Source organism: Myxocyprinus asiaticus, chromosome 42 (genome assembly GCF_019703515.2).
Source record: "Myxocyprinus asiaticus isolate MX2 ecotype Aquarium Trade chromosome 42, UBuf_Myxa_2, whole genome shotgun sequence".
NCBI lineage: Eukaryota > Metazoa > Chordata > Actinopteri > Cypriniformes > Catostomidae > Myxocyprinus > Myxocyprinus asiaticus.
The window spans coordinates 10,703,267-10,726,447 of record NC_059385.1 but is presented as its reverse complement, the minus strand read 5'-3'; the positions used below and the strand labels follow the sequence as shown (position 1 = coordinate 10,726,447).

The following is a 23,181-nucleotide window of genomic DNA, read 5'->3' as shown; positions in this document are numbered from 1 at the left end:
TCACTTCCGCAGAGTCACATTTCAGAAAGCAACTCCTTTGGAAGTGGTTCAACACTGTCAGTTTTACTTTCTTTTGGAAAATCACAAGTGTCATAACTGGAATGCCGTAAGAAGCGTGTGAAATCCTTCAGCAAAAATAATGCTCCCATTAAATGTCTAGGGTGTCTATGTCTAACTCCCTCAACATTAAAAAAATAAATAAATAAATGCCACTGTGATTCTTGCTTAACTTTAAGTGATTGTTGTGTGTATTGTTGTTGTTTTTGGTCAGGAACCCATTTGCAGATAGTTTTGTCTTGTTTTGAGCATAAATCTATGAACCATAAAGCACAAAACTAAATTTAGCTGAAAACAAAAGTTAGTTTAAGGATTACTGATTAAGAAATCGTCTTCCTGCAGTGCATTTTCCCTGTTCATTAGGTATCTATTACACTATTATGGTTTGTTAACTGCCAAAACAGTGTCTCCTGTAATGTATTCATGTGCTAAATCTAGTGCACACAAGGGCCAAGTGACTGTTGGTGTCATTGCCACAAGTCTGTCAGCATAATCTGATTTAATGTCTCTTGAATAACCATGTTAATGGTATTCTGTTTAATTGTGCAAGTGTGCATTTGTGAGTGTTTGTGTATCTAGTGGTGCCGATGAAAGCATATGATTGATGGCTATCATCAGGAAGCCTCGCCTTCATCTGATGAAATGTGATCTCTTTAATCTGAGTTCTTTAGCAGCGGTCCAGACTGCACTATGCAGTCCTCTGTGTAGCAACTCATCTGACATTAGGCCAGTAGGAGCTATAAGGCTGTAATGATCGGCTGTTTTTGAACAGCTACACTAGCGAGATTTACATCATCCACTGAACTGTCTTTCTGTGGACATTTTTAAAGGAATATTCCAGGTTTAATACAAGTTACGCTCAATAAACAGCATATGTGGCATAATGTTGCTTACCACAAAAAATTATTAAAAAGCGTTTTTTTTTTGTTTGTTTGTTTTTTGTTTTTTTTTTGGGAGTGTTTAAAGGCAGAAATGTGAAGCTTATCATTTTTATGAAAGCACTTTAATTATTCTATTAAAACCTATGTTTTATTTGAGCTGTAGTTGTTTAAATCACCATTTTTATGGTCGTTTTTGGTTTATGGCGTTATGTTGATATTGCAACAAACTTTAAAAAACTGAATATAACTTTATACAGAAAAGGTTGGTAAGCGATTTTATGACATTAAAATCATGTTAGCAAGCATATTGTTTGCGTCTCGTGACTATACTTTTGAAAGTATTTACGTTTTTATGGATTGGCCCAATTCACTTCTATTGTAAAGGACTCACTGTAACTTAGATTTTTGCTTTTCTTACTTTTTAGATTGTTTTAAAGAAAAGAAAGTGCTGGGGCCTGGGTAGCTCAGCGAGTAAACATGCTGACTACCACCCATGGAGTCACAAGTTCGACTTCAGGGCGTGCTGAGTGACTCCAACCAGGTCCCCTAAGCAACCAAATTGGCCCGGTTGCTAGGGAGGGTAGGGTATCATAGGGTAAGCTCCTCGTGGTCGCTATAATGTGGTTCTCACTCTCGGTGGGGCATGTGGTGAGTTGTGCGTGGATGCCGCTGAGAATAGCATGAAGTCTCCGCAGTAACGCGCTCAACAAGCCACATGATAAGATGCGTGGATTGACGGTCTCAGATGCGGAGGCAAATGAGATTCGTCCTCCGCCACCCGGACTGAGGCGGGTCATTACGCCACCATGAGGACTTAGAGCGCATTGGGAGTTGGGCATTCCAAACTGGGGAGGAAAGGTGGAAGAAAAAAAAAAAAAGGAAGGGCTTGTCAAAATATACAGTATGTATATTTTACAGTTTTATATATATATTTGGGTAATTAACATTATGCCACAAATGCTGTCGATTGAGCTTAACTTCCCGGAATATTCCTTTTAGCCCGTTGTTATGATAATGTTGGAAATGCTATGGAAATGCTATGGCAATGCTACAGCACCATGGCAAAAAAATTTTTTTAAGATTGAATGACAAATATGCATTAAATTGAAATGAATAATATTTTAATGGTGTGCATATTATGGATATGTGGGAAGTATTTTATTAAAATAAATGAGGAGTATGAACTTTTAAAACTTTGTAAACAAAATTCATAAGTTTTAAATAATAAAATTTGGTAAATGGCAAGCAAAAAATGGTATTTGCTTTGGCATTAATTTAACTAATTTCATACTTAAAGTTAAGCATATTTAAATACATTTGTAAATAAATTAGTTTTAATTTTACTATTAGGGATAATTTTGTGTGAGTTGTGTCTGAGTAATAATACAAAGACAATAATAACACATCTTCTCATTGTGCAGAAACACAAAAACAACCTTAAGGTGACCAGTGTAATCTGAAATACGAACAAATGACTCGTAAGGGCTGTTTCTTTTTTTTATTTTTTATTTTTTTTTATAAATTGCTCAGAATGACTCACAAAGTCATGAGTTAACAATTTATCAGTTATCCATTTGAATCAGTCTAATAAACTGCTGAATCGGTCAGAGCGGTCAATATTGACTGTATGTTTATTGAACAACATGTAGTTAAATGTACGCTTTCACAAAAAACATATTTTAATAAAAATAAAAACATTAAAATCTGGTACAAAATTGGTATTATTAGTATAGTTCTGTAGAAAACACTGTATACTACAGTAGCATTCTAGAGGTACCAGAGAATGAATTCTTATATTGTCTGCAAAGTGGAAATTTACAACATACATTAGTACAAGAAAAGCAGAAATTCCTTTGCATTGTTATAGATGTTATCTCATATCGGGACTGTTATCAAATAATAAATCATTGCCAGTTGGATTTAATTTTATCTTTGCTTCAGAATCAAATACAGACCATAGAGGTTTTGAGAAGCTCCATGGTTCAAACTTCAGAAGCACGTTATATATATATAATTGATTTCAGAGATTGTGTCAGGATGTGATTTTACTGAATTTCTTTCTCTCTCTCTCTCTCTCTCTCTCTCTCAGTGACGAACAGCAGAAAGATTATCTGATGGAAAGGAGGGATTTAGCAATAGATTTCATTTTCTCACTGGTGCTTATTGAGGTTTTAAAACAGGTAGGCTATGATTTAACACGGACAAAACTCACAACCTTTCCAATAAACTTCAGCACAAAGGTTTATAGCATACTATGTACTGTACTCTCTCTTACACTGTCTCTGTCTCTCTCGCTTTCTTCGTAGATCCCTCTCCACCCTCTTCTGGATGGCCTCATTCAGGAAGTCATTAACCTGGCATTCAAACACTTCAAGTACAAAGAGGGGTAACATTCCATTTTTAATGATTTCCTCCATTCTTCATAACTGATTTTGATCATACGTGTGTGCGTGAGTAAATCTGCCTAATAAGCAATTTGCGTCATTTTAATTCTCACGTATACTAGTATAAGTCAAGTACACTTGCATACTGTAATGTAAGTGTAGTTACGTGTGGTTGGATTTCACAGAAGAGCCTCAGACATGAATGAATAATGATATTTCCCTGTCCTGCAGGTATCTTGGGCCCAACACTACCAACATGCACATAGTGGCTGATCTGTATGCAGAGGTGGTCGGGGTTGTCGCCCAATCCAGGTAAATTGTTCAGTGAGATCCACAGCGTGTCCTAACAAGATGCAATGCAACAACTTTCAAGGGTTTCTTCACGTTATTTGTCAGACCTAATTGACAGTGACGTTGCGTGACAAAATCACAGACAATCAAAACATATAAAAGTTAATTAGAAGCATGTCCATCTAATCCTGCCATATAAACAGCCACTCACCTCACTGTCATGACAATTCTTCCCGTATTCCACATGAAAATGTGAACTCGCAAAATGCATATTTAGCTGCCTGCCACTGTGAAGTTTTCAGTTCTACACTACACTTTTTCCGCAATCAAATTCTCACCTTGCTAAAACTCAATAAAGTGCATGGTTTAAGTTACATGACTTCTGTTGAACCCAGCGACCTGGTTTTGAGCTTAAAATGATGGTGGTATTTTTCTCCCTGTGACAGAGTATCTAGTGTTAGATGAGACACTAATGGGAGGCCATTACTCTGATAGACGAGACGTCTAGTCATGTTCACAGGGAGCTTCATCAGTGTCGTAAAAATATGGAGACTCTCCCTATCAGTATGAGAGGAACGGTCTTGAAAGTAATGGCCTCTTTCCATATTTAATGTTGTGAAAAATGTCTTTGATGCTGTACTTATAATAAGGAAGTCTGAAAGTTACGTACAAGTCTCAAAGTGTGTACATGTATCTGTTGAAGTTGAGTTAAGAAAGGGCTGCTCTAAGGAGGCCTCCAGATTTTGTGTAAAGATACAATGCAGCATAAAATCATATTAAATATGACAGCTCTGACCCGTCTCAGTCCTTAGTATCATAGGCAGCTCTGATACTGCTTAATTAAATAAAATAAAAAAATTAAAATGCATTCATGCCACCTTTTTGCACTGTTAAAATGTTGGGTATGTATTTGTCTGTGCGTTTAAACCCCAGGACAAGATAAATATTTGCACAGTCCATGTTTACAGTACAGATGAACAACGTTTCTTCAATTCTTTATGTGGGAAAGTGGCCAGTTAGTTTGTAGCTCACCTAAGACAAACTTTGATAAAGATCCCTCCCTTTCCCTCTCTAGATGCCTTTCTAAATATAGGGCTGAAGAGCTCTCCCTCTGTCAACCCAGGCAGAGCTAACTTACAAACACACACCTACTCCCTAACACAAACTTAACCTCATATAGCAACATATTGGTCTCCAACTACAAGCACGGTGTCTTTTTTGTGATTACATAGGTATTGATCTCCTGTTTTGAGATTCAGAACTCATTCAGATCTCATTTGGTGTTATTTATGTTGATGGTGTTACCAGGTTTTGACACTATTTAGGAGAGTGCTTTTAATTTCCCCCCTGGCAGATGGTCACATTGCAAGCAAAAACACATAGAATATCACCCAAATTTCCTTTTGGAGGAAAATGTGGAAAATTCAGCAAAATGGACATTGTACAGTGTATTAAACAGAGCCAAGAAACAGCTGAAAACATCAAATTCAGCAACATTTTAATGGGTGTGTGGAACTGTGAATGACAGGTGATCCAGTTCTGCAGAAAGTTCTGTGTGCACAGATTCTGTGTGGGTCTGGGCATAAGCTATAAGCATCTTGTTTTGTGATTGCATAGATACTGATCTCAAAGCTCATTTGAGTCTCATGTCGTGTGATGGTGTACCAGGATTTGACACTATTTTCTAGAGTGCTTTTAATATTCCCCCAGGCAGATGGTCACATTACTAGCAAAGACACAGATTATCCCTTAAACTTCATGCTCTGAGTCTCTTCAATAGGTTTAGACCAGAGTTACCAAGTCTGCTGTTTTCACGCACAATTGCGCTACTTTTAAAATGTTGCCGTGGTAGAATATTTTTGACTAAACTGATTAAGTTTGTAAAAATGACATTTACTTAGTATTTTTCTATTCAATTTATATAAAATGTATAACCTATTCACATGCATACAATTTAGATGTGAATTAAAGGGATAGTTCACCCAAAAATGAAAATTCTCACATCATACACTCACCCTCATGCCAACTAAGATGAATATGACTTTCTTTCTTCTGCAGAACAAAACAAAGATATTTAGAAGAATATTTCAGCTCTGTAGGTCCATACAATGCAAATGAATGGTGGCCAGAACGTTGAAGCTCCAAAAAGCAGATAACGGCAACATAAAAGTAATCCATTAGACTCCAGTAATTTAATCAATGTCTTTTGAAGCTATCCAATCGGTTTTGGGTCAGAACAGACCAAAATATATCTCCTTTTTCACAGTACATCTTGTCATTGCAGTCTCTTGGCACAATCATGATTCCAAGCTTGATAACACTTCCTTGTGCTTGACGCATGCGCAGAGTGCTAGATGGTGCTATAGGAAGTGTAATCGAGCTTGAAATCATGATCGCCAAGGAGACTGCTGTCAAGATTGAATAAAGGAGTTACATTTTGGTCTGTTCTCACCCAAAACCGATTAAATCGCTTCAGAGGACATTGATTAACACACTGGAGTCTTACGGATTACTTTAATGCTGCCTTTATCTGCTATTTGGAGCTTCAAAGGTCTGGCCACCATTCACCTGCATTGAATTGACCTACAGAGCTGAGATATTCTTCTAAAAATCTTTGTTTGTGCTCTGCAGAAGAAAGAAAGTCATATTCATCTTAGTTGGCCTGAGGGTGAGTATATGATGTGAGAATTTTCATTTTTGGGTGAACTATCCCTTTAATCAAGCAGACCTGGCAACCCTAGTTGGAACCCTCAAATCTAAATTAACAAGCACCATCTTAATGTTTAATCGCATTAGCCACTGTAAAGGGAGAGGAATCAAACCAAAACGGTCCTCATGTTTTTCTTTTTTTTTCTTTTTTTTTTTTATAAATGTTAATCCTACCCTCTCAACCTCCTTAGGTTTCCAGCAGTGAGGAAGAAGTTTATCTCAGAGTTGAAGGAGCTCAGGCAGAAAGAGCAGAGCCCGTATGTGGTCCAGAGCACCATCAGCCTCATTATGGGCGTCAAATTTTTCCGCATTAAGATGTACCCGGTGGAAGATTTTGAAGCCTCCTTCCAATTTATGCAGGTACACAACGCAGCAATTATTCAAATGTTGTAGGCCACTTTATTTTCAAAAGAAAATATTTAATCCAAAAAGATAAATGGAAAGCTCTTTCTGTGCATTTTTTAAAATACTTTCATTGTTCTATTTTTACAGGAGTGTGCCCAATACTTCTTGGAGGTAAAAGATAAGGATATTAAACACTCTCTGGCTGGACTCTTTGTAGAGATACTTGTCCCTGTAGCTGCAGTAAGTCTACAGTTTTGTCTCTGAAAAATCAAGCACTGTCTCAAATACATTGTTGAAAACATTGCAATAAAAATTACTAAATAAAACATTTATTTAACATTTTGAATGTTAACATTTAGTTATAGGTTATTTGTGCACTGTAATGTTAGATGCTTTGGTAAGAAAGTGTATACTAAGCATGTACAGTGGCTTACAGTCCCGAAGTATTAGGACTCTCAAGCCACATTTAAAAATATATGAATTTTGATGTGATGATGTAATTAGTAAATGATGTAAGTTCTTTATATTAAACAGTGTTTAAACTGAAATTTTGTACTTAAAGTTTGCTTTCTTTAAAATAAATGGCGCTTGGTTTGATGTTTCAGATTGATCTCACAATGAAATCGGAAACAGTCGGTTGACTTTAGCAAAAATCGGTTCGTGCTCACAAAGTGTGAAACAATGCCCCCACTGGCCAAAGCAGTAAGTGTTGTTGGGCTTAAGGGCACGTGTGAGCTCCATTTTACATGTGAAATTTCCACTGGAGGGCACCAAAAGTGAGTTGTGAAGCGAGTTGTTTTCAGCTGCGTAAGCTGTAATACAGTAAAAAGGAATGCTTTTATAAACTTAACCCCCTAACCCAAACCCCAAACCTAACCATTAGTGGAGTAAAAATGCAACCTTCGAATCCCCCTTGTCAATGATTATGCAAATGCAGTTACGTCATAGTTTCAACACGGTATCTAGACCCGGGTCTCCCACACTGCTCAGTATTGCGCTTGCACCACAGGGGAAGGTAAACATGCAGGAGCCGTTGCAAAAATCTTTGATAGGAGATACAGAGTACCGGAACTCTCAGCAACAACCTGCCTACTTGTGTGATCATTTTGTTATATAATCCAATGATATTCATACATTTGTAAGTGTGGCATACATGTCCAAATATGTTTTGGGGCAATTGTAAATGTGAATATAATTGAATAATGTATTTTCTGTCTAAAGTGTAATTTATGTTTCCTTGATGTGGCGTCTCTCTCCAGAGTGTGAAGAACGAGGTGAACGTGCCCTGTTTAAGGAACTTCGTGGACACCCTCTACGACACAACTTTAGACCTGTCCTCTAGAAAGAAACATTCTCTGGCAAGTATTGCATTATTTTCCCTCACTTTTTCTGGTCTTTTTTTATGAATGGTAGATGGTGATGCATCTAATTGGCTCATAGCTGACATGTTTTTGCTTTCTGTGATGTTTCAAATACTCAATGTCCAACTGTAATGTTTTTTTAAGCCTTACCATAACAACCAATCTCAAGATTTTACACGTTCCAAGCCAGTGACACACAATAGTTGTCTTGCATTTGTGCGAGTTTGTGTGCATGTTGACACCCTTGTTAAAGGGCATACTTTCAGTTAGTTTGTCACAAATTGCCACTGGATGTTTTTCAGTCTGGCTTAAAGATAACAGCTCAAGCGGAAAATTATTGTGACAGGACAGTATTTTTAAAAATACTTACTAAAGGGGTGTGATCATAATGCTGAACCCATGGCTACATAAAAGAGTAGCGGTTCACTCTCTTTGCTTAGTCACTGCATTACATAATTCTAGTGTGTAATTTGTGCGCACCTACTGTCACCAAACGGAATTACAAAATAACAAATAATGTAGGCATTATATTATACTCTTTTTCATTCTCAGGCTCTGTATCCTTTGGTTACATGTTTGCTGTGCGTGAGTCAGAAGCAAGTCTTTCTCAACAGATGGCATGTGTTCCTCAACAACTGCTTGTCCAACCTCAAAGTGAGTCTCCGAGATCTGCAAAAACACATATAAGAGGCCACGAGGCATCACATTGTGGTTCAACTTATGAAAGCAGATCACATTAGCAAAAGAACACAATGGAAAACCTTTTTTTGTGTAAGTGGATTGTGTAAGCCTCATATGATGAGAGGTTCCCATGATGGGAAATAGCTGTCTTTAGACCATTGGAGCTTATCAGTTAAGTACACATACATTTAAAGTGGCAGCAATTACAAGCAAATAGTTGCTAAAAATGTGTGAAATGCTGAGGGAGACTTGCAGCTCACAAGAATATTTTGTTTGATTGAAGTGGAGGCTGGTAGGACAAGACAAGCCTTGAACATCAGCATTGTACTGTACATTCTGTACTCAAAGCCCCAGCCCCTGTACCTGTGTAGGGGGTGTGAGAGAGATGGAAGGAAAGATAAATAGTGAGTTTCCCAAAGGTTTGAGCTTGCAGTTTGATTTGAATGTGACGAGATAAAAAGACTGGAATGTGCCGTGAAATGCCAGGACAACACGTCTTTCTGTTGCATTTTATACACTGGCTGTACACAAAAACCAATATACAGCACAAGCACAAATACAGCACAAACAAATTATAAGCCAGTTATTTTTTGAATCACACAAAAAGACTCACAAATTCACAAAACACCAGGTTGAATCGATCCCACGAATCCTTCTCGAAATGAACTTAATGAATCTTCAGAGCAGTTACATAATTAACATCTGACTCGCCCACTGAACGGCAAGTCACTTTCAGTCACGTCCGATTCAAATAAAATGAAATTAAGCAAGAACTGTTTGTTGTAGCTTAAGTTCCTGAAACTTAAATAGACTTAACTTAAAAAGTATAATTAAAGATTTTTCATATGACAATGTAGTTAACCCTATACTGTACTAACCCTATACAGAATACTTTGCTGAAAAACCCATTGTATGCAATGTACTAGATATCTACTGCCTCCTGGTGAAAGTTTATGTACTCTTCTGGAAGTAGAAGACCTTGTCATTTCCAAAATGGCCGCCTTTGTACTGTGATGCACGTCTTTTTGCTGTGAAACCTTTGCTGATTTTGATGAAGTAAAAATAAAATTTTATATTGTTATTGATATTTCAAAATGAGTATTTGCTGAATTGTCCTTGGTTAAAATTTTGTACATTATAGTAAAATCGCGTTGAAAAACATGTCGAATTCGAATATGATACAGAAGGCATGGGAGGGGTACATCTGTCAATGATCATTATATTCCATTCATGCCCAACACAATAAAAAACAGAGCTTTGAAAATACTGACATCATTTTTTTTATAAGATAAATAATTTGAAGTGAGAACAGATATTTATATTTATTTTATAGATCTTATTGTTATACATTACAAGGTATTATGATATCATCTTACTTTAACCTCCTGAGACCCAGCAAAAAAAGAGTTTTCTTTTTTCTCACTTTTTAAAACGTCAGTATAGTGTTTGGTGCATTGAAATCATATGATCATAATTGTTTTTTATTTGATCTCATTTGCTGGATTGTAATGTCATAATTTTCTACAGACCAAGGACAGGAAGTTGTCATGGATAATCTCCCAAATATTTGGTACAGGGACTAAAAATGGTTCAAGGAACGAAAACGAAAACCAAAAATGAAAGACATTTTTTGCAGAACGTAACCTAAAACGAGAACAATGTGATTTTCTGTTGTTCCGGAGTGAAAATTTTATTTTTAAATGCTGGTAACCGGTTATAACCAGTAAATTTTTTCATGAAACCAAAGGCCACAGTAAATTTTTGGAACTGAAGGAAACTGCTGCCTCACACATTTCTTTGTCTAATTGCCCATTGTGGATGTCACATTCTGTGAATGAAGACCTTTTTAACAACCATGTATAATTACTACATATACATGCACAGCTAATCCAGATACAAGAAAACCATTATTAGAGGTAAAAAGTATATTTCTTAGTTGTTTCCAAGTCTTCACTGAATTATTGTTAGATATGATGCATTAATACAGATTTGAAGCTGCTGGGTTTTGATTGAGAGCAGATCTGTAATAAAAATTATTTATTATAATTAACTGTATGCTTGTTATGATTTTTTGCTGATAAATCCAGTGCCAGTCCTCCCTATAGGCAAACTAAACAAGTTGCTTAGGACCCCCGATCTGCCAGGGGGCCCCCACATTGTCAAAGTAGTGTTACGACATACTGAGGTGGGACCCCACACAAATTTTTGCTTGGGGCCCCCAAAAGGCTAGGACCGGCACTGGATAAATCCACCTCACAGGAAGAAATTTAATTGCTTATTTTTGCCTTGTTTTTCCAGACAAGGTTGCTTATTTCTCTTGAGAGATCTAACAACACTGCACTTGGTATTTCACCCACCTCTTAGCACAGAGTACCAAGTCATTTTCAGTGTTATTAACCATTCTTTTTTGTTGTTACCGGTAACCATTTGGAAAGGAGGAGGAACTTCTGAACCTGAACGAAAAAATAGCATTTTTGCTCAGAACGAACCAAAATGAAAAACATTTTGTTTTTAGTCGCTGATTTGGTATCACTGAAAAGCCCAAGATGTCCTTTTAAGATACCCCGTCATTTACTACTGTGGCATGTATGGGAAACTTAACAAAAGTCCTATACACAAATGAATTGCTGGGTCTCAAGAGGATAATGACCTGTAAAGCCTGATGTATCGAATATGATACAACAACAAAAAATCACATATTCCTAAATTTTTTTTTGCTTATTTTTTAATTTTGTATATAGGTTCAAAAACAGCTCAATTGAATAGAATTGTATTTTTATTATTTCATGTCACACTTTACGGGGTTAAATATATACATGTGCAAGAGAGTTTTTTAATCAGTGATTTTTTTTTTTTTTTTTTTTTTTTTTAAAGATTATTATTATATAACACACACACACCTCAGTCATCTCCATTTTTTCAGCACTCTGTCAAGACTTCAGTGATTATCTGATTTGATTTCTGTTATCTCTCAATGTCTCTGTTAGTCTTAAGAGCTGCTGTATTCCCTCTTCATTTTCTGCTTGTAACTATCTCCGTCAGTTGTCTGAGAACTGCTGACTTATGTAACAGAGGTTTTGACTTGTAGGAAAAAAGATTCTGTACTCACCTGTCCACATTTGGCCAAATATCAAAGAAAATTAATTATATTTTAAAACAGATTTAAAAGAAATGTAATAAAATTTTTGGAAGTGGTAAAAAAATTATGGACGAGCATTAAAGAAACACATATTTGATGCTCATTACTTATAAGCTATAAGCATCATTTTAAAATAACAAGTGACAGGAAAGTTCTCTTATTGCAGAATAAAGACCATAAAATGGCTCGGGTGGCACTGGAATCTCTTTATCGACTGCTATGGGTCTACATGATCCGAATCAAGTGTGAAAGCAACACTGCAACACAAAGGTATGAAAAACTGAAATATACAAGCCAAAATGCTCATGGAATGCAATGTGACAAACACATGGCACAGAGAATACTGACTGTAATGACTGAGATGATGATGTTGATTATGGTAATGCTGAATGCATTTCATTAATGTGACATTGTTATCTCCCTTTCTCTCCTTCAGTCGCCTCACCTCCATTATATCGACGCTATTCCCTAAGGGTTCGCGCAGTGTTGTTCCCCGAGACATGCCACTGAATATCTTTGTCAAGATTATTCAGTTTATCGGACAGGTGTGACACTACTCAAACATTCACTCACACAAACTCCCACTGATGCTTTCCACAACTATGGCGACGGCCACACTAATACATTTTTGTTTGAAAAGTTTTCAGTTTCCTAACGTCATTGTTTTCCAAAGTATGCAGTACTAGAGAGCGTTTTCAAAGTCTCCATTTTTGGTGGAGGAAAATGGTGTTACAGTGTGGATGAGAGGTCTAGTCTAGGTTTAGTTTTTAAACTAAAGTGTATTCGTGTGGACATGGCCTAAGAGAACAGTTAGTTTGTTAGTTGAAACTAACATCACTGTTCTCTTAGTGCCATTTTGCAGCTCTTTGTTCTCAATCTGCTTTATCTACTTTCAATCTGTACCATGTGCCCACAGCATTCACAGAAATTTATTCTGTACCTGGTGGATTTATTATCTTACCCACTTTCATGCCTGTTATCTTCCTTATGTAATCCTGGACACAGGAAAGACTAGATTTTGCAATGAAGGAGATCATCTGTGATCTACTTAGTGTTGGAAAATCACCCAAAGCTTTCAGTCTAAACCCAGAGGTAAACACACACATCCACTCAAATTAATTTTTATTCTCAGGATTCAAATATTGTTTCTATAATTTAGGGCTTAAGATAGTTTTATATGATGATCATTTGGTGATGCTTGTTTGGTTTGTTTGTGTTTGTATAGAGAATGAACATTGCTCTGAGAGCGTTCCTCGTCATAGCCGATAACCTGCAGCAGAAAGATGGAGAACCACCCATGCCAAACACAGGGGCCACTTTACCCTCTGGAAACACACTTAAGAAGAAAAAGACCTACCTCAGCAAAACTCTCACTGAGGAGGAGGCGAAGCTAATAGGTGCACACATTTAGCCTGCCTTTATTTTTATGTGTTTGAGATTTTGCATAACTTTTTTTTGCATTACTTTTCTCCATTGAAATCTGGCTTGTTTCCACATTCTTTGCAGGTATGGCACTGTATTACTCCCAGGTCAGGAAAGCCATTGATAACATCCTGAGACACCTGGATAAGGAGGTGGGCCGTTGCATGATGCTCACTAATGCCCAGATGCTCAACAAGGAGCCAGAGGATATGATCACGTAGGCAGTTTTTCTGGCCTGTCTCCGCCTATTATTTATCTCCGTGTAACTTGAGTGGGTGAAGGGAAAGCTCACTGCCAGACAACTCATGAGTCATCTTCAGCCTACACACCCTGTTTAAACAAATTGACGTTCTCTTTACCCATCTCTGTTTCTCTCTTGTTCCTGTTTTCTCATGTTTTTCTGTATTGATATTTACTTTTGCATAACTCAAGCCTCTCTTTCTCTCTTGCTCGGGTCAGTGGTGAGAGAAAACCGAAGATCGACCTGTTCCGGACATGTGTTGCGGCCATTCCCCGTATCCTGCCAGATGGCTTGTCCAAAATTGAGCTCATTGATCTCTTGGCCAGGTGAGTCACCAACCCAAACCTCACATCCTTTGACTACAGTGCTTTTTCAGTGGATTTAGCACCTGGTTAAACTGGATTGTGGATGCTTAGTGAGTAAGACTCACAAAAGTGAAAAGTGGTTCAAAGGTTTAGCGTATTTATCCCTTACTTGTGAAAATGGAAATGGTAACCAACCCACACATTAACATTCTGTTTGGAAAGTGCAGGTTTTTCCTGTTTTCTCTGTATACATTCTTTTGGACATGAGAGTTGTAATTGTTATTGATTGTTTTTCTTTTCAATTTTTTTATAGGCTGACAGTCCACATGGATGATGAGCTCAGACTCATTGCCCAGAATTCACTACAGAGTCTGCTGTTGGACTTCTCTGATTGGCGAGAAGACGTTCTGTTTGGGTACACAAACTTCCTGCTCCGTGAAGTGCAGGAGACACAACAGGGCCTGCAGGACTCCTCAGTTAAGCTGCTGCTGCATTTCCTTTCTCAGTGGAGGCTAGCAATCCAGGCGCCTGGAAAACGCTCTGCAGAGGTATATAATGTTCTTTATAAAATAATTAATAAAGGGCACTTGACATTTTGCATGAATTCTGAAGTTTATATTCAGTAGCCATGCATATTTCACCAACTTAAACATTTCTTTGGAGCCACACACAGCATCTGATTATTGGCATGTGTACATATTTTTTCACCTCAGATGGGAGGTCAAAGCAGTGGGAGCTCCAGGCTGCCAGCAGAGCGTAGTCCTCACGCCGCAGTGCTGCACGCTGTGGAGGGTCTGGCCCTGCTGCTGCTCTGCTCCTGCCAGACCAGCACCCGCAAACTGGCAGTGTCCATCCTTAGAGAGATACGCTTGCTGTTCACAGCAATCGGACAAGCTGAGGTAAGACAGTCTGCTGGGACTATTACAGATTAGGCCTGTGAAACAAAACAAAATAAGATTGAGCAGAACAAGACAGAATAGAATAGAATGGAACAGGACAGGACAAGACAGAATACAATAGAATAGAATAGAGCAGAACAAGACAGAATAGAAAAAAACAAGGCATAGCCAAATAGAGTAGTAGTAAAATAACAGAATAGAGCAGAACAGTGCAAAAAAAAAAAAATTTACAATACAAGATACAAGACAGCAGAAAATCGGAATGTAGTAGTAAAACAACTGAATAAAACATGAGCAAGAATAGAACAGAACAGAGAAGAACAAAACAAAAAAGAAATTGAATAGAAAGTAAACAACTGGATTCATACATGCATACATGCACACTTTTTTATAGAATAGAATAGAGCAGAGCAATAGAGAATAGTGTAGAACACAATAGTGGGTAAGTATTAGAGTTGAGCAGAACAGAAAAATATAGAATAGAATAGAGCATAGCAGAACAAGAAAAAAATAGAATAGAACCGAGCAGAGCAATACAGAATAGTGTAAAACGCAAAAGTAGGTAAGTATTAGAGTTGAACAGAGCAGAAAAAGATAGAAAAGAAAATAATAGAATAGAGCATAGCAGAACAAGAAAAAAATAGTAGAATAGAGCAGAGCAATACAGAATAGTGTAGAACACAATAGTAGGTAAGTATTAGAGTTGAATAGAGCAGAAAAGATAGAATAGAATATAGCATAGCAGAACAAGAAAGAATAGAATAGAACAAGTCACAGCCAAATAGAGTGGAATAGAACAGAACAGACAAAATAAAATAGAGCAGAACAGAGCTAAGTAAGATTGAATAGAATAGAACAAGACAACAGAATAGAGTAGTAGTGAAATAACAGGAAAAAGTCAGAATAGAGTAGAATGATGTCATGTGAACAACTGGATAAAAACATACAAGCACATGCAGTTGATTGGTATCAGATGCAATACTAATCAATACTATATTTGTTAGTGAAACATAAACATATCCAACACACAAGCCTTATGACTGTTGTGTGATTCTACTTTCAGGATGACGATAAGCCCATGATCGAGGTTATGGACCAATTGTCCCCCAGCGTGCTGGACAGTTTTGTTCATGTGGCTGTTTCAGACTCTGTAAGCATTCCCCATTAAAGCTGTTGATGTTTTTCTCTGTGTGTATCCACATTTTAATATGTGTATGTGTGTGTCTTAGTGTGGTATTGAAATCACTTGCAAAAAATGTATTTGTGCTTTAAGCCACAAGGCTTTTATAGAATTTAATCACAAATGCATAGCTGTTAAGAGTCATAACACTAATGCACCATTTTGAACACATTTCAAGTCTTGCTCTGTTCTATAAGCGCAACTATTAAAACCAGTGTTTTGTGAAGGCCACCCTGCCCATGAGTCATCACGTGGACCTGCAGTGGCTGGTGGAGTGGAATGCCCGCCTTGTTAACAGCCACTACGATGTAAAGAGCCCCTCTCACGTGTGGATCTTTGCCCAGTCGGTGAAGGACCCGTGGGTGCTGTGCCTGTATAGCTTCCTTAGGCCTGAGCACCTCCCAAAGCACTGCTCCACGGCACTCAGCTACGCCTGGCCCTATGCCTTCACACGCCTGCAGCTGCTCATGCCACTTGTCGACCCAAAGTGAGTTTTCCTATCATCTTTATGCTTATAAAATCTCTTGACAAGCCCAGGTTTCTCTCCTGTCTTGACATAAATCCTATTTAAACTTGAAGTTGAAGCGGGACATATCAAATGGCTTATCCCATTCTTAAATATGGCAAGTAGCCTTTAGTTTACATCACAGCCATGAATCATGATTTGCTACTAGCTTCTTGTTAGGAGCAACATTTGCATTCTAGAGAGCATTTTATTGGACAAAGATTTGGAAAGATCTGTGAGATGCATCATCAATATTTGTGGTCCGTTTCCTGGAAAAGAAAGACTTCCTTAAATTGTCAACATTTAGGAGTACACTACCATACAGAAAGCCTCAAATCTACAGTAACAGACATGGACTAAAAGCCCCAAAGAGCCAATTTTGATTTCACAGGGTCTCTTCAAAGTATTTTGGGGTGAAAACTGCATATATTTTCAGGGGGGAAAGAGTTTCAAAATTGACATTGGTTTGGACATGGTTTGGAAATTACTGTCTTAACACCTTTCTTTGGAACGCACCCTGCAGCAGTCCAGTTTATGCCAAAAAGACCAGTACGCCAGGTCCAGCTGATGGCTATGTGACGTTATGGAGAAATTACCTAATACTGTGCCTCGGTGTTGCCAAACCCAGCATCATGAGTCCGGGTCACCTGAGAGCCTCCACGCCTGAGATCATGGCTACCACACCTGATGGTAGCGTCACTTATGACAATAAGGTATGCCCCCCACAGTAGGGTATTCCTCAACATAGTCACTGAAATCAGAATTCAGAAAAGTGTTTGTCACTGAAAATGTGTATTTGTGTGTGTTTGATTAGGTGATAGGTACACCCTCAGTGGCTTGGCTCCTAAAGCAGCTGGTTCCTCTCATGAGATCTGAGAGTTTAGAGATCACTGAGTCTCTGGTGCTCGGCTTTGGACGAACAAATTCCCTTGTGTTTAGGTAATGCTTTTTCTCATTCTTTTCCTGTTTAGCATAATCATAAAAGCTTTTCATAACCGTAGTTAAATTCGTAAACCTGGGCAATTTCATAGCAGTTTTAAAGCAGTCATATCAAAGCACGTTTCATTATTTCGGCTGCCGCAGGGGTCTTCTGTTACAAACAGCAACCAAAGTGTTTGTAAAAAATGTGAAGTGTTTGGGAACAGTTAATTAAAAGAACAGCAGGTGAGGCATGTGTTAAATGAGATGGCAGAAATCATTGTCATACCATTCTGACGTGTGCCGTTACTTCCTAGTGGACATTTCTATAGAACTCCTATAGAAGTGTTGTTTAATGCAACTTTAAAGAATTTCAACCCAAGATATGGATTAAGAACATTTCAGAATCTGATCATGAATCTAAACCTGTCAAACTCTTGACACACTATCATAGCTTGTTTTATGTAAGTTATGAATTCATAGTCACATTAAATAAAATGCATGACAAGATTTAAAACAAAACAATGCATGTCTATGATCTAAAAAGACTGCAGTATTGTACTTGGAATATCTTTTTTTTTTTTTTTTTTTGGAGACTAGCTAGATTTGAGATCGTTTTATTGTTCAGATGCAGAAAAAACTCTCACTTTCTGAAAACTTTATCCAGACTTTATCAGGCTGTGTTAAAAAATTTGGCATCAAACTTGATGTGAATAGTTTTGATGCAAAAATTTTTGCAAACATTTTATGCTTTCATGTTGTTAACTGTTCATGTTACCAAACTTTCATGTTGGATCGGACATAGTATGAATAGGCCGGAAAGCACAGTTGTCTTATTACACACAAGTTATGTCATTGTTTCGGTTAATAATCTGAAGTTATTAACGATTTCAAGTAGGAGTTACCGCTGTGAGATTATTTCTCATGACTGTTATGTATATGTTGTGTTTTTGATCAGGGAGTTGGTGGAAGAGCTTCATCCTCTAATGAAAGAAGCTCTGGAGAGAAGGCCTGAGGTAAGGACCCTGTCCCATTGGTCCAGCTGATTTTGGAAATGCCAAAGATTAACAGAATGTGTATTGTTGGATCCATGTTTTGCATTGGAGTTGTGCTAATGTGGGTGATGCAGGTTCAAAACTGGCCTGCAGTGTGTCTTAATCCTATTCATCCACTTAATAATTTAATGTCCCCTCTTCATTGCATCACCTTAAAGAGGCCAATGATAAAATGAGAAAGAAAGAGAGAAAGAAAGTGCATATTTTGTCACTGGGTATGGTCAGTAATATTTATGGAGGAAATGTTTAAGTTGACCAGTAGAAACAATATATTTACTTTTTTAAAGGAACTGTCTCTTTCTCTGTCTGTAGAATAAGAAGCGCAGAGAGCGGAGAGATCTGCTCCGACTGCAGCTGCTACGTATCTTTGAGCTATTGGCTGACTCAGGGGTCATTAGTGACAGGTGAACTTATCTGTTGATCTCAGACTAGTTTTGTGTTCTGAAGTAGTTAAATCTTGTGTTTAACTTTTTAAAAATGATCTTCTTTCACAAGTAATTGAGTTCCTTTCCTTTGGTGTGTTAAAAAAAGTAAAGGAAGGTCTTGTAAAAAAAATTCTACACCTGCTTTAATCTGTCTTTTCTTCTCTGTAGTACAAATGGGGCATTGGAGAGAGATTCTCTGGCTCTAGGAGCCCTCTTCCTGGAGTATGTGGATCTGACTCGAATGCTCTTAGAAGCAGAGAATGACAAAGAGCTGGACATTTTGAAAGACATGAGAGCTCATTTCAGTGGAATGGTGGCCAACCTCATCCAGTGTGTACCAGGTAAGACTGCCATACACTGTGCATTTGGAAAATGCAATAAAATAAATAAAAAAATAAAACATCCGGAATAGTTCACTCAAAATTAAAATTCTGTCATAATCTATTCACCTTCATGTTGTTCCAAATCCAAATGACTTTCTCTCCACCGTGAAAAGGACACACAGAATAAGAGCCTTAGTCACCATTCACTTACATTGCATAATTTTTCCATAAATGATAGTGAATGGTGACTGACCCTGTCCGTCTCTAACATTCTGCTAAATATCTCCATGAATGGAAGAAAGTCATACAGGGTTTGGAACAATATTAGGGTGAGTAATAAAGACAGAATGTTCATTTTTGGGTGAACTATCCCTTTAAATGAGTAGTTCACCCAAAAGTTAAACAGTAATTCTCTAATCATTTACTCACTCTCAAACTCGTATGACTTTCTTTCTTCTGCAAAACACAAACAAAACTATTTTCATAGATGTATGATGTGTTTATCCCCATACAATGCAAGTCAATAGGGTCCAAAAGTTTTGAGCTCCTAAACGGTCAAGTGCAAGGAAGTGTAATCGAGCTTCTCTCATGAACGCGCCAAGAAGAATGCTAATGGCAAGATTTATCGTGAAACATTCTGATTTACGTTTTGGTCTGTTTCTTACCCAAAACCGATCGCAGTGCTCCAATAGACATGGATTCAATCACTTGATTCATATGGATTATCTTTGTGCTGCTTTTATGACCTTTTTGGAGCATGGAAGTTTTGTACCCCATTGACTTTTATTGCATGGAAATAAACACATCATACATCTATGAACATATCTTCCTTTGTGTTCTGCAGAAGGAGTCAGACAGGTTTGAGATGGCATAAGGGTGAGTTAATGATGAGAGCTATTCCTTTTGTGAAACTTTTAAATTTCTTGACTTTCATAAGCATCTCAGTACAATCTTTTCCTTTTGAATACTAAAAATTCTCTAGTGAGAAAAGAACTTAAAGGGTAAATTCACCCAAAAATGAAAATTCTCTCATTATTTACTCACCCTCACGCCATTCCAGATGTGTATGACTTTCTTTCATCTGCTGAACAAACGAAGATTTTTAGAAGAATATTTTAGCTCTGTAGGTCCATGCAATGCAAGTGAATGGGTGCCAACATTTTGAAGCTCCAAAATCCTCATAAGGGCAACATAAAATTACTCCAGACGACTCTGGTGGTTAAATCAATATCTTATGATATGACACGATATGATAGGTGTGGGTGAGAAACAGATCAATATTTTAGTCATTTTTCCTTCTCTTTCTGTTTTTGGTGATTCAAATTCTTCGTGCATATCAACCCCTACCGGGCAGGGAGGAGAGTTTATGATAAAAAAAATGACTTAAATATTGATCCGTTTCTCACCCACACCTATCATATCGTGTCTGAACACATGGAGTTAACACTGGGATCATAAGGATTACATTTATGCTCCCTTTATGTGGATTTTGGAGCTTCAAAATTTTTTGGCACCCATTCACTTTCATTGTATGGACCTCCAGAGCTGAAACATTCTTCTAAAAGTCTTCATTTGTGTTCTGCAGAAGAAAGAAAGTCAAACACATCTGGGATGCCAGGAGGGTGAGTAAATCATGAGAGAGTGTTCATTTTTGTGTGAACTATCACTTTAATGAAAGAAGGTAAGGTATTGTAGTTGATATAATAAACCCATAGTTACACAGTTCTTGGAGTCTAAGGTTATCTAAAGATACCGCCCTTTCAAAGGCTCAAAAGGATCTAACTGTGGGTGAGTCACTTACTGAGGGCCCGGAGCAGAGCTTTGAATAGAACTGTGCTGACTCTGATTAATACGTGCTGACTGACCAAAGGCCCTCGAACCAACAAAGGACAACACCCCTTCTGACACACGTCCCACCAAGCAGCCTGTGCGAGCTAACTGCTTTCAGATCAAAAGCTGTGATTCAGGGCTGTTCATCAGCATTTATGTCCTTTAAATCTAGATAGATACATGTATGTATGTATGTATGTATGTATGTATGTATGTATATATACATACATACATACATACATAGATACAGTACATACATACATACAAACAAACAAACAACCCTTTGTATGTAATAGTGTTTGTTCCCCAAAGTCTCATTCATGTGTTTTGTCTTTAGTCCACAACAGGCGGTTACTGTTCCCCCAGCAGAGCCTGAGGCATCACCTCTTCATTCTTTTCAGCCAGTGGGCTGGTCCCTTCAGTGTCATGTTCACACCCCTTGACCGCTATAGCGATCGTAACCACCAGATCACACGATACCAGTACTGCGCTCTGAAGGTAACCTCACAGTCTCTACACAATAAGGGATAGTTTTATGGTCACTTTCTGCAGAAATCTAGTATTTGAAATTACCAATAAGGCATTTTATCAAACACAGATTAAGTCACATCCTCAAATGAATGGTCCTTTATACCCTCAAACTTGGCATATTCATACGTCTCGAAATTTAAGAGCACAGGGGAAGTTTTGTTAAAACAAAAAGAAGAGAACTGTTGATTAATCGCCATCACAGTTCAGTTTAGTGCAGTCGGTTGTCTCATTTCAGTGGAAGAAAGAAATGATACAGTCATGTCAGCGGCGCTAAATCAAGTGGAAACCTTTGATATCCAATCTGGAAAGTACGTGAATGCTCAATTAACAACTGGCGAGTGTTTCGTGGAAAAATTCCCCAAGCTCACTGCACCCTATTGTCCATACAGGCATGGAATTGGCAGGTGCTACATGCTCTGGCTTTTTTAGTGCAAGGTGTGAAAAGCCCATTCTGTGTGTCACGAAGGATCAGGACTATTAGAGAGAAGAATTTTGTGTTTAAGCTTTAAGAGGAGTGCATTAATTCACGCAGCAATGGGCAGGTGTGCATCAGGGGCTCGTTTGTTGGACTTTAAGATTTTGGCTGTGTGAAAATAATTTTGCTGTAGTAATTCTTTCATGCACTTTGGCTCAGTATAAATGATAATTTTAAAAGGTTATACCTTTTGGACTCGTGCTCTAGCGGTTTGTTGTTTTGCCATTCCCGTTCTCTCCATTGTTTCCTTCCCTGGACTTTCCTATTAATAAAAAATGCCTGTATTAAGAACTCATTCTATAGGCCACTCTTGTCTTACTTGTATGATTTCTTAAAGTCAGTTCCAAAACTAAGATGCAGCTTTTGTGTGTGCTGTATGTGAGATTTCTTTTGAGAAAAAAAAAACACTTTTGTAAGGTTTGTGCATGTGTGTGGTTTCTTCCAGGCTATGTCAGCGGTATTATGTTGTGGCCCTGTGTTTGATAATGTGGGCCTTTCTACGGATGGATACCTCTACAAGTGGCTGGACAATATCTTGGCCTGCCACGATCTCCGGGTAAACAAGTTCTTACTGTATTTATTGCTGGAATGGTTTCTGTGTCAACTGTAGTCCTTGTCTGAAACGCGGTGATGTTCAACAGTCTTCCTGTTTAAATTTAACAGCTGCTTTTCATCAGGTTTAGCGCATTCATTAAAACTAAACCTAGAAGCCTGTCTGTTAGGTTTAGCCTGTGAATGTATTTTCTTTCGTATGCCTTTGTTGTTTTGACTTTATTGGTTCTGGGTTGTCAACTACTGTAATAATTAAGTACCATAATCTTGATTGTTTTATATTATTTAAAAGGTGTACATTTATTTGAATGTCAAGATTGGAATAACTTTAACTCTCTCAAAATTATGCGAAAAGACAATTTAAATACTTATTTTATTTTCATCCTTATTTACACAAAATCACTGTGTGCACTATTTTGGTTTACACTTCTGTCCACTGGGCTACAGGTGCACCGTCTGGGCTGTGAAGTTGTCATCTTGCTCCTGGAACTGAACCCAGATCAGGTCAATCTGTTTAACTGGGCTGTGGATCGCTGCTTCACTGGATCATACCAGCTTGCTTCCGGATGCTTCAAGGCTATTGCCACTGTGTGCGGTAGCAGGTATGAGAAAACCTTCATCATGATCATCACCATAATCCCTTTTGTCAAATAGAACAGCTTTGTGTCATAA

The 23,181-nt window shown here is 37.8% G+C and overlaps 2 protein-coding genes across 2 annotated transcripts in view; one reads left to right on the top strand and one right to left on the bottom strand.

Annotated features, from left to right (window-relative positions):
• LOC127432392 (spartin-like) overlaps nt 1-23,181 on the bottom strand; it is a 471,452-nt gene that overhangs the window by 33,298 nt on the left and 414,973 nt on the right. The window lies entirely within an intron of this gene.
• Nucleotides 1-23,181, top strand: part of LOC127432385 (protein furry homolog) — an 88,018-nt gene that overhangs the window by 34,691 nt on the left and 30,146 nt on the right. The window contains exons 5-29 of the mRNA XM_051683381.1: nt 3,028-3,118; nt 3,245-3,324; nt 3,554-3,634; nt 6,514-6,682; nt 6,815-6,907; nt 7,927-8,025; nt 8,581-8,682; nt 12,015-12,118; nt 12,285-12,393; nt 12,854-12,940; nt 13,074-13,245; nt 13,355-13,487; nt 13,730-13,837; nt 14,130-14,364; nt 14,530-14,715; nt 15,779-15,865; nt 16,123-16,382; nt 16,924-17,113; nt 17,215-17,339; nt 18,277-18,334; nt 18,686-18,777; nt 18,967-19,139; nt 21,289-21,449; nt 22,403-22,513; nt 22,957-23,111. Of these exons, the coding sequence (XP_051539341.1) occupies nt 3,028-3,118; nt 3,245-3,324; nt 3,554-3,634; nt 6,514-6,682; nt 6,815-6,907; nt 7,927-8,025; nt 8,581-8,682; nt 12,015-12,118; nt 12,285-12,393; nt 12,854-12,940; nt 13,074-13,245; nt 13,355-13,487; nt 13,730-13,837; nt 14,130-14,364; nt 14,530-14,715; nt 15,779-15,865; nt 16,123-16,382; nt 16,924-17,113; nt 17,215-17,339; nt 18,277-18,334; nt 18,686-18,777; nt 18,967-19,139; nt 21,289-21,449; nt 22,403-22,513; nt 22,957-23,111 (3,261 nt within the window). The remainder of the gene's footprint in view (nt 1-3,027; nt 3,119-3,244; nt 3,325-3,553; nt 3,635-6,513; nt 6,683-6,814; nt 6,908-7,926; nt 8,026-8,580; nt 8,683-12,014; nt 12,119-12,284; nt 12,394-12,853; nt 12,941-13,073; nt 13,246-13,354; nt 13,488-13,729; nt 13,838-14,129; nt 14,365-14,529; nt 14,716-15,778; nt 15,866-16,122; nt 16,383-16,923; nt 17,114-17,214; nt 17,340-18,276; nt 18,335-18,685; nt 18,778-18,966; nt 19,140-21,288; nt 21,450-22,402; nt 22,514-22,956; nt 23,112-23,181) is intronic.